This window comes from Neolamprologus multifasciatus, chromosome 22 (assembly GCF_963576455.1).
Source record: "Neolamprologus multifasciatus chromosome 22, fNeoMul1.2, whole genome shotgun sequence".
Lineage (NCBI taxonomy): Eukaryota > Metazoa > Chordata > Actinopteri > Cichliformes > Cichlidae > Neolamprologus > Neolamprologus multifasciatus.
The window spans coordinates 9,703,689-9,715,670 of NC_140459.1; the positions used below are offsets into that span (position 1 = coordinate 9,703,689).

At 39.2% G+C, this 11,982-nt stretch overlaps 1 protein-coding gene across 4 annotated transcripts in view; it reads left to right on the top strand.

The window, feature by feature from the left end:
* Positions 1-11,982, top strand: part of myo1g (myosin IG) — a 73,214-nt gene that overhangs the window by 35,065 nt on the left and 26,167 nt on the right. For all 4 annotated transcript variants that reach the window (XR_014871904.1, XM_085148414.1, XM_085148413.1 and 1 more), the window contains 4 exons: positions 483-706; positions 1,896-2,040; positions 5,516-5,620; positions 6,268-6,381. Coding sequence is in view for 3 of the 4 variants with exons in the window: in XM_085148414.1 (XP_085004540.1) it covers positions 483-706; positions 1,896-2,040; positions 5,516-5,620; positions 6,268-6,381 (588 nt within the window). In the remaining variant the exon portion in view is untranslated. The remainder of the gene's footprint in view (positions 1-482; positions 707-1,895; positions 2,041-5,515; positions 5,621-6,267; positions 6,382-11,982) is intronic.

Genomic DNA, 11,982 nt, shown 5'->3' on the forward strand with positions numbered 1-11,982 from the left:
CACAGCTGGTTTAATGTTTAATTTTAAAGATCCGTTGATGTGATAGTTTGACATCTGATTCAGCATCGGGAACAGTTCAGATGGTGTGTTGAAGTTAATAACATACAGTGATTTTTCCACCAGGCTTCAAGGTATCAGAATAGAAACTGCAGTTTGTCTCAGGCTCATGAATATGTGGCTCTTGGTTATGTTTGACTGAAATTCATCTGCCAGCTTGAATCCTAATTTCCTGTAACAATAATTGGGATAATTAATGCGATCCAGAGCACAGCTGCATTAAAGTCAATTACTTCGCTTGCTCAATGAAATACCCTTCTCTTTTCTCTTTCCTCTGACCTACTTTATAACTGCAGAGAAACCTGGAACTCTAACTGGAGGAAAAGTTTGTCTTAAGTGCTGTGGGATGCAGAGGCAATAATTTTCCTCTTGTTTTGTCTCTTTCACACGCCCCTTTGTTGTTGTTTTTTTAACCTGACCCACAGGTGTGGCGCGGGACTCTAGCTCGTGCAAGGTGCCGGCGGATGAGGGCCATTTATGCCATCATGGGCTGCTATAAGCGCTACAAGGTCAAGGCACACTTCTGGGAGGTGGAGCGGAGGTTTGCTAATGTGCGAACTATGGCCGACTATGGGAAGAGCTTGGAGTGGCCGACGCCGCCTGCAGCACTGTCGCAGTTTCACAGCATCACAGTCATGCTGCATCGCAGGTCAGAGCACATAAAAATATGCAACTCTGTGTGGTCTGTGAAATACTAAGGATATTTTACATTACATATACTGACATGTGTGTGTCATTATATATTTAATAAAAGCTCAGCCAAAAGAAGCAGTGTCCATCCTTACTGCATCCATGGGAACCCTACCAACATGACGCACAGTCACACAGTTTTAAACTTGGGTGTTATCAAATCGTTGTCTCTGGGGATTGACTTGATTTTGGAGCCAAGCTGAAGTGGCAGTTTTAGGAAACGCCGCTTTGGGGATTTTCATGTTGGCTTCATTTTTCGTCCCCAGAGGTTGCTGCTTAGATGTGAAACACTTTAGACACTTTATTACAGATGAAACAAAAGAGATGTAACTTTCTAATTAGTGGATTAGTTTTAGAGGTTAGTAAAGTATTAACATTTAGCGATATTGAGAAACAGCACTTTCTACTTGTTTACAGCCTTTTTGTTAAGCTAAGCAAAGTGGCTGCTGTCTAAAGCCTGAATTCACAGATGCGAGAGTGATTCATCTGTCTGTTCTTTGCCATTCTTTTGATCCACTTCAGACTTGGTGGATCTTTTCTGGGGTTTGAGGAAGAACAGCCCCGAGTTTGAAGTTGTTTGGATAAGTGGTTCAATATTTTAGCTGGAATTTATTCTCTGTTAGCAGTGTTTCCCATAAAGTGACTGCTGCCTGCCCGACTGCACATAGAGTTATACATATTCAAGCCTCTTAACCCTAGGTTTAACTATCTGAACTAAGTGCCAAACCCTAACCTAATCCTAATTCTATCCATTAGGGTTAAAGTCTTACTCCTTCTTCTTCATCCTTACCTCTTTATCCTCACTTCGTCTCCCTCACCCCCACCACTCTCTCCACCTCTTCTCTACCCAGCCTGCTTTCTTCCTCCGTCTCTTTCATCTTAATTTTGTAAAGTGTGCAAAAATCTGGTTTCTTTTTTAAGCACATGTGTTGAAATCAACTCATCTCTTCAGGTCACTAAATTCTCAGTAGCTGCAGAATAAGTCGAGTCAGTGTTTGCCTGTGTGATTGAGTGAGTTTTGGATCACTGATTTTTATCCTTTATCTGACTTTAACTTAAAGCTATTCCTCCATCTTTTCTTTCTTTGGGCCTTTGAAGTAATATCCACCCTCATGGCATGCTGTCTCGTTCTCATCCCTCGGTGTCAGGTGGTGGGCGAGGCAGATCGTGAAAAACATCCCGCCGTCTGACATGCTGGAGGTTCGGGCCAAAGTGGCAGCTCTGACGGCTCTGAGCAGAGAGAGAAAAGACTGGGGAGTCAGCCGAGCCTGGGAGAGGGACTACCTGGCAAATGTAAGAATCACAATAGTAACAAGATAAATCCTGGGTACCTCTGTTGTTTCTCAGCACATCATGTTCGAATAGGTCGTAAAATTATTTGTTTTGGGATTTATTTTGACCTCTGGAAGACACTTGATTTATTTTACCTTTATTTAAGCAAGAAAATTGGACTCTTGAGATATGAAATCTTTCACAAATTTGTGAGTGTCCACCTTAATATGCAAAGATGAGGCAACACACACACATACATGCACGCCACACTTTTTGGTGAGTAGATGCTGACTGTTACCATGTGTGATCAGTAAAGATGGATGGATAGGTCACTAGGAGATTGGTGCTCCTAAAGTTTGCTTAAAAGATGCCGACTTTTCTGCAGTCTCACCATTTACTGTCTGAAGATGAACAGTCTCTGTTTCTAGTTTACATCACACTTTTCATAGTTTCACTACAGTTTGGCAAATAGTTTGCCTTTGTAGACAAGTTAGCTGTGAAAACCTACTAGTGAGCAAAACAATAATAAAACAACTTTCTTTAAGTGTAAAGAAGTATATATATATATATATATATATATATATATCAGTGATTCATTAAAAAAAATCACATGTCTGAGATGTCATTAGAAAAATAATGCCACTCTTATATGTGTATTAAGTTTTACAGATAACAAAGTAAAAGTATAAAACTTTCACTTGTAGACCACCAGAAATCTGGAGTAGGGCTCATCCAGATTTTGTCATCCACCTTTCTGTGACGTCACTGTGACACACAGACAAAATGGAAACTTGTATGTGCATTTGATGACCTTTTGTGTGACAGCATAGTACAAAGAAAAACAAAGAAAATCCAACAGGGAACTATATCTGCGAGAAAGTAAAACATGTGAGCAAAATAAAAATGTATTGGCAACATTTTCAGAGAGAAAACACCAACAAAACACATTAAACCTGAGGGTTGTTGTACACACAGGCTACTTAGAAGAAATGAGTACAGCTGTGGAGAATACCTGGGTGCAAGCAATCAGTGAAACACAATTATGGGAGGCAAAACTGAATAATAAACACACGAGACAAACTAGCTCTTGAACATGAGAACACCTAACACAGATTTATACTTAAGACACGAGAAACACACGCGAGGCAGAATAAACTGAAACAGGGAATAAAAGCAAACTATAACCACCAAATAAACTAGATGGCAAAACTAAAACTAAGAAACCAGCCATTAATTCTGCAATTATTGTGATTCAGACAGCACACCTAAATTTCAGCTAGAAAAGCAGAACTACTTTTGAAATCACCTGAAATGATATTGCAATGCATTTTATTGAAAAGCTGGAGTTGACTTTTCTGCCGTTTTTACACTTTCCACTCCAGATTTAAAAGAAAACAACAACCAAAAAACAGTAGAAATAAGTGTCAGTGGCTTCCCTGGAAATGATGATTTCAAAATTACAAAAAACAAAACTTATTTCTTTATATATATTTTAACATATCAATGTTAAAATAGTGACATAAATTCTCAAACACTGGTGAACTAATAAAAAGATTAAAGCATTTTGTAATTTTAAAGTTTTCTGCTTGTTTTTTCTGCCTCGTTAATTTCCAAAACAGAAGAATTTCTTAAGCAGTTGTCATTTCACATGACTTCCGTTTAGTTAGTTCAGCTGGATATTTTGCAGCCCACTGGCAGGAAATTTTCACAGAAATTCATCACAGTAATGAAAAAAGACTTGAACAATCAGCTGTGTATAGGATCATCTTTTGTTGTGAATGTATACTGTGCATGTGATGTGCCTTGGGCTGTGACCAAAAGAGGGCTGTTCGTGTGAACACAGCCTTTTATTGATGAATACTACAGTTGCTTCATTTACCAGCTAATATGAGGTTGTTTTCTGACTTTAAAGATGCCTTCGGGGAGCATGAGCGTGACTGCCGCAGAGTCCTGAGTCATTCCCTTTGCTAGTTTGTCAGCCGGCCCCTGACTTGCTGGCCTCCTTCAGGGATCTAAGTTCATGTGATTGCATTTAATTCCACAGTGACCTGTAGATTAGTGCATGCATCGTGGCATTCAGTCAGGCTGAATCCTTACTGTGATTGTAAGTTTACTGAGTTCAGGGGGTTCATGTCCAGTCTTAAGCTTCAACAAAGGAAGATTTTGAAAAGTGCCTGAACCTGCCCTGTTTCATATTACTTAAACGAACATATTTTCCTATTCAGCATAAATGGTGGCTACATTCATCTTTTATATATAGTCAGAGATGTTGAATCTTAGCTGTTGGTAGAAATTTGGAATCACACTAGCATATCAGTTCACTCAGTAGCACTCAGATTTACCTCTGAAACCAAGGAAGCTGGTACAAGTTTAAAAAACTAAGAGGTTTTTTGGATACTTACCGTTTCCAAATAACACCAAACGATAAGCCATAATATAAGAGTACACCAGTATGCATCCCTGTGAAAAATATATCCTCTGTCTTCTGACATCATAGTTTTGATTACACCATCAGACTACAGAGAGATGTAGTTTTTTGAAGTGTCACCTTGCCTCCATCACCTTATGAAACACCTTCACACCAATTAACAGGCGGTCATGGAGCCTCTTGGTTGGCATCCGGTGCTCTTTTGAAGTAGGCCTAGTTTCTCTCAGAGGGGATATTTGGTTTCCAAGTGGCTCTTTAGGCTTTCTTGGCGTCATGTTAGCACACATTCAGATTAAGGGACGTTGACATCTCCAGGCAAATGAAGCCATTAGGCAGTTCCACTTTCCTCTATGCTCCCTACTGATTTTTTTTTTCTCTTTTCTTTAGTTGGCGAATAGGCTGGACTGGTGGTTAGTTGTGGTTTGATTCACACAAGAAAGTGAGCTGGTTTCCCCTTTGTATCCTCCCTGCTGTCAGTCAGAGCCTTTGATGTGTCATGCTGTCATAATACTCCTCAAACAGACTGAGGCTCACTTTGATAGAAGAGATTTTTTAAGGGAAACGAGTGTGCAGAAAGTACTGATACAGAGACTGAATTTATTTATATAGTTTGTCTGCAGTTATTTACTGCAAAATGAATGTACGATGGTCACACCTGGATTTCTTCAGTGCACACAGTCTGGGAACCACAGCTTTAAACCGTGTACTGTATATATTAAAGCATGTAAAATAGATTGTAGGAGAAATGTTTAAAAAATGACCGTGATAGCTGCACTTTATAGGAGGAAGACTATAACAGAGTGTTAGATTTACCACCAAATGTATTTCCCATCAGCTTTGGTCCCTCTCAAACGGCACGTCAGGCTCCGTGTCTGGTAACAGCAGCCGGGGGCCTTGAGCTTTGATCTGCTGCTTATGGAATTAAAGCGATGAAAAGGCTTAAAAGAGGCTGGGAGAGGTCACCTGGAGTTTTGTGACTAACAGCGAAGTGCATTCCTATTCCATCTGTACTGATGATGGTGGCCTCAACCAGCCTCCTGGAATAATACTGGTCTTTCATTTCTGCAGGCCCGAGACTGCCCTCAGACCAGCGCCAGCTTCATCCGAATTTCCAAGGAGCTGAAGAACAAAGACGAGTACAGTCAGGTCCTCTTCTCGAGCTTCTGTAGGAAGGTACAGTATGTGGGGAAAGAACACGGGGAAATGGAAATGTCTGTTTTGTAGCCACAAGGAGTTTCTTTCTTCGGCTGCTTCCTTTTAGCTTTGGGATGTTTTTCTGGTTCGATGTGTTTCCCATTCCACCCCCTCATGCTTCCTCTCTTTTGTAACAGCTCATCTTTCAATATTTCATGTTCCACCAGTGAACACAGCCTTCTCAGGAAGTAATCTGAGGATCAATCATAAAAAGGAACTGAACTATGAATTCAGTCCTCAAGTTCCCTTAACCTGAATGAAGCGTGCTTATTATTTTACCTCGTGCTGAACCTCTTATCGTCTCCCTGGGGATAATAATGGCCATACTTTCCATATCAGGGACTGAACATTGAGGGCTTCGCCTAAGTTATGAGTAGAGCTTAGTTATATTTGAAGTTACGTATCCTTTGATACAGTGAACTGAAGCAACCCCCGACTCACAGACCCACCACAGTCGTTTTTATGTTTTCTTGTGTGTTGCTTCTTTGCTGCTTTACAAGGACAAACCTGTTTTTGAAATGAAATAACCCAAAAGATCCTGCAAGAGGCATGAAGGGCTCTTCACAGAAAATAGAAAATGAACAAACATGCTGAAGCTTTTTCTTTCCCCTGTTCTGCTCTCTCAGGTGAACAGGTTCAACAAGAGCACAGACCGAGGCCTGCTCGTCACAGACAAGTACATCTACAAATTAGAGCCAAAGAAACAGTATAAGGTTCTGAAGAAGCTTCCTTTAGACTCAGTAAGTACTCACATGGGGGAACATACACTCTGAATGCAAGCTCACACACAGACTCATTTGCTAGTTTCTCTAGTGAATAAATCGCTTCTCTTACCTTCACTCCTGCTGTCTTTATCCAATATTTCCAGCATTGCAAACGTACCCTGTTGGGATCTGAGCATATGTTACTCATTTCCACAGCCTGATTACATTATAACTCACTACATTAGAGCACCACTCTCACCCTTAAACCCCAGACTGATTAAACATAGTGTGTCCCCAACAATGCTCATAGTTGCAGGCACTGACTTTTTACCATAAGACCATATGATGATTTTACAGTTTTTAATACAATAATAAATACTTTCATTTTTCATTAATTGCTTCAGTCAGTACTAAATTCACTTTACTGTCCTTATACTTATTTTGTGCTTTCATGTCGTCTCAGAGTGACTGAATGTCTGCTCAACTCTTTTGGTGCAGAATTTGCAGAGTTATTCATCATAATACATTTCTGATAAATAGTACAAACACATATATTGCATATGATGTTTGTGGCTGAGATTTAATTGTAACTGGACGGCTCATTGCTGCACTGGTTTGAATCCACAGGCCATCATGTTCTCTCTCTTCTCTCTCGTTACTTCCTCCTATAGTCCAAAGACATGCATGTTAGGGCAAGGGTCTCCAACTCCAGGCCTCAAGGTTCGGTGTCCTGCAGGTTTTAAATATTACCCTCGGTCAACACACCTGAATCAAATGATTAGTTCATTACCAGGCCTCTGGAGAACTTCAAGACACGTTGAGGAGGTAATTTAACCATTTAAATCAAATGTGTTGAATGACACATCTAAAACCTGCAGGATACCAGCCCTTGAGGCTGAGAGTTGGACGCTCCTGTGTTAGGGTAATTGGGGATTGTAATTAGCCACAGGTGTCAAGGCCTCGTGGCCTGTGACCGATCGCTCCAGCACCCCTGCAGACGTGAACTAGATAAACAGTTTTTAAAATGGATTGATGGATTGTAACTGTGGCCTTCCAGCTGGAGGAGCCTTGACTAGACAGAACATTTTGATATTAGCATGAAAATTACCAAGATTTCACATTATTATGTAAAGGCACATAAAAAGTAGATTCCCAAGTCAGGAACTGTAACCATCCAAATATTACTTAAGTGGAACATTACAGCATGCATGAAAGCACTGAAGAAACATATCATTGTACTTGTGTACAGCAAGTCAGTAAAAATAAAGTCCAGAAATCATGCCGCCCATAAGCAAGTACAAATCAGAAGGCTGATGTCAAAATGAGGACAGAAAGCAAGGGAGACGCAACTGCTGCAAAAACATGCTTTTTCGGCCAAGCTCACTGGACCCAGGTGTAGCTCACGCCGTTAGTTAGTCTCCTGTTAGCTCCTGAAGAACGAAGCACAGAACAAAACCAAGACAAATCACAGAGGAAACTCACAAATTAATTTGACAAAAATATCTCTTTTCATAACCATTTAGTGACCAAATCATTTAACAATCAGACTGCTTTCTTTGTTACAAAACAGAGAAAGTGGACTACTGTTAGATTAAGGTTTGAAAACCAGGAGATTTATGTAGATTTATTTTAAAGTCTCGTCTTCAGCGTGTCTTTGCACTAAGGAGCACTGGCCAGCCGAGTAAGAGATTAGCTGGACACAGAGCCCTGGAATTGTACCTAAGGTTTCCAGGTCTGCAACTGGCAACTTGGAAAATTTTTCTTTGGTGGTAGAAAATCACCGAAGCAGGAATATTGACAGCTGGCAGATTTATCTTGACTTTTTTCAGCTGAGGAAATAACATGAATATTTTGACCATGTTTGCTGAGCAAAGCCTTCAAGAAAAGATGTAAATAATTGTGGTGTTTCCTAGTTTATGAAACCAGTCTTTTAACTTAATTCAGGCACTTTTTTTCTTTTTACACCTTAGACGTAGGTTTATAAAAGGTTTTGTCCTTAAAGTGTGGTACAAATACAAAAATAACAGCTGTCATGAATGTGGACAGACTTTTTGTGCTTTATTCTGGCTGCTCTTTATCTCTTACTCCATCCCCTCAGTTGTGTACACACACACACACGCACCTACTCATCTTCCGTCCTGTTTGACCCAGGTCACAGTCATCCATCAACAAGTACAAGAGCAATAAGAGGACTCACACTGAGCGAACACTGTCTTCCTTTGGCTCTCAGGGCTGATGACCTTTAAGAATTGTGAGGTTGTTGATCAGTCAGTCAGTGTTTGTGTGTGTACGTTAGGTTTTGTTGTCAACATGTGACGCCGTGGTCATGCTTGGGAGGCAGCTGCCAAGCTTAGCTTTAGATTTTCTGCCATATGGGGCGAACCTCAGCTGAGAAACTGGATCAGGAATCTCAAAGGGCTGCTGGCTCTGCAGGGCAAGAGGCTGAAAGTGTTTAATATGATGCTGAAGTTCTCTTGAAATAACAGAAATCATAATTTTCTTCTACAGCTTGATGCATGAACCTTGGTGTTGGGAAAACATACAGAAAGTGAAGGGTTGACTAAAGAATTTAACATTTGGAACACTGGGTCTCTTTTTATATCTGAAAAAAAGGGGGGTATTGTTTTAGGTAGAGGCATTTAGCCAAATCTCTATGGTACTGTGATGGTGCATTTAATGCTAGAAAAACCTTCTTGGACATTTGGCATTTACCTCTGTCTCAGGTAAAAGTATGTTTTTATCACCACACAGATTTAAGGCGTCTTAAAGCAGGGCTGTAAGCATGCAGTCAAGATTGGAGGAGACCAACTCTAGAACTGTTGACCAAGCAGCTAACATCTTTGCTCTCTGATACATAATACATACATTTAAGAGAATTTAAAAAAAATCCACTTTGTCTTTACAGTGTCTGCATCTTTAAATGCATGGCGCTTCCACCATGTGATCAGCTGATTAGTGACTTAATGAGCAGTTTAACTGTTGTACCTAATAAAGTGGCTGTGTGTGTTTTGTAATAGCTAGTAGCACACCTTCTTTTTTGGCCAGAAAAACTTTTTAAACTGAACTAAAACATTGAGATGTATGTAATAGTTCGACTAGTTAATGATATTTCCATCCTATTTTTTTCTTACATTAGTTCCTCACTGAGGTAAATTCGTAGAGAATCTGAGACTAAGATGGATTCCAGCAAAAGTTGGAGATTACCAAGTGCCATCAGACTTTGAGGTGACTCAGGTACTGAATGCAAAATAGCTTTCACTGAGAACACCTTCGTGAGATGTAATGAGTCAGCACAGCTGGACGTCCAGCAGTGATAGAAGAGAGGTGGAGAGAAAGAGCGCTTGCATGCCAGAGGGTTAAAAACTATCATTATGCAGCAGCGGAGCGGCTAAAGATAGCTGGTGCCATTAGACTGTGGTGCTCAGAATGAGGAATATGAGTCTTATCCAGGTCAGAAACTCAGAATACAGCATTAAAGAAGCAGTGCACCTCTGACTCTCACACCAGAAATATCACCCAGGTCACAGCTGAGGTCAAAACCTGAAGCAAAACACGAGCTCTGTACCTCTGACTGGTCAAATTCAGAAAACCTGACTTTAACTGGCGCTTATGTTTACTCAGTCTTCAAAAAATGTAGACAAAATTAAAAACTAAGCATTCACTTTGCATAAACATATAGTAAGCTTAAATAGTTACTGTTAAAACATTTAGTCATTTAAATAACTGATAGAAAGTTAATGGACATTTCTCACACTGGAGTATTTCTAACTTTTGATTTGTTTATAAGATAAACTATGTGAAAAATGCCCCTTTTATTTAGAACAGTCAAATGTTCAAAGTAGAAATCAAAGTGAAATTAAAAGACTGCTAGGAAGGAATACTAAAAACAATAGGAACACTGGAAAACTTTACACAACAACACAATCTCACAGCAACAGAGGAGAAGGCGAGTTTATATACTGCAGGTGAGCTATTGGCAAATAGTAAACAAGTGGGAGTAATCAAGGTGGAGCAGATGATGACCAATGAGGGGGGACAAGGAAAAGGAAGAAATAAAAATGAAAGGAATACACAAGGACCAGTGATTTCAAAATAAAACAGGAAAGAGCGTGATCTTTGAGGTATAGAAGTCTCCCATAGATACTAATTTACAATTTAATGCTTTTTTGTATTATCTGTCTTTTGAGTCAGTCTTGATTGAATTTAGTTTCGATTTATCTACCATGAAGTCTTCTCCTAGATCAGGGACCTCAAACTCATTTTATACTGCAGGCCACACGCAGCCCGCTCTGATTTTCTGTGGGCTGAACCCGTAAAACTCCAATTTCTGTTGGTGTAAAAAGTTTAACTACAGATTTAATCAAGGAGATACGACAAAAAAGTGCAATATTCAACATTATTTCACAGTTTTCCGACATGGTAAAGAAATGCTGCTGTTGTAAATGAAAGAAATCAGTCAGCATGAGCCTTTGAGCTTCAATTGTAAGGAGAAATGTGTAAAATGACAGATATCTATCATTTTATTACTTGTGAATGAGGGAGATTTTTATGGGAAGGAAAAGCTGTAAAACTAGCAAAAAAAAAAAGACTTAAAAGTCCAAAATTCCTGCCCTCCTTCACATTTTCCAAAGCCATCCAGCAGGCTGGATTGGGGTCTTTGCCAGATCAATTCTGGCCCACAGGCCTTATGTTTGACACCCCTAGATTGTGTTCCAGTTTAAACCTTAATCATAAGAATAAAGCAGATAATCAAGGCAAAGTATAAAAACTTAAAACAGCCACTAATGTCTAGTGCAGGGCAGTTGCATTTCTTAAATTTGTGACGTTTATATTGTAATTATGAATTGGATATTTTTAGATTTTTTTGTTGGGTTGACAGAGTGAGCACCTAAAAGATATGGTCTTGTACTGTGCAGCCAAAGTTTGTTTGTCTATTTAGTGAGACTGAAGTAAATTCAAATTCAAATTTTATTTGTCACATACACAGTCATACACAGTACGATATGCAATGAAATGCTTAGACAACTGCTCGTGACCTAAAGAAAAAAAGAAAAGGCTATGAATAAGATATAAATTTGAAAATTAAAAAGGGTAAATTTAACTAGGAAGGAATAAAATAAAATATAAAAATTAAAGTTAAAAATGAGATAACTGTACAACACAAATTAGAATGAAGGGTAAATTTAACTGGGAAAGAATAAGATAAAATATATAAATTAAAGTTGAAAATAAAATAACTGTACAACAAAATACACAATACAATAACAGCAGCTGTACAAGTATTAACTGGAAATGAAGAATATAATGTCCAGTGTTGTGCAATCCACATTATTTAGTGTCTTGTGCAGTGCAAATATGCTTAAAGTAAACGATTAACTGAAAAGATCATAAATGAGCCTCAAATAAAATCCATCTTGTGTTATTTTAGAGCTGTAATTTAAGCACTGCTACTGCAAAGAGAAGTACTGCAGATACAATAGAACAAAGTAAAGTAATGTAATTTATAAAATATGTTTGGAACACAGTAAAAAGTATCACGCTGCTAGATCAGCTGTGCAACTTCCCCTTCACTGAAGGGCAGGTTTAACCAGCGTTTGTCAGTGCTGGGACATCCTGCACATTGTCGTCCCTGCTGGA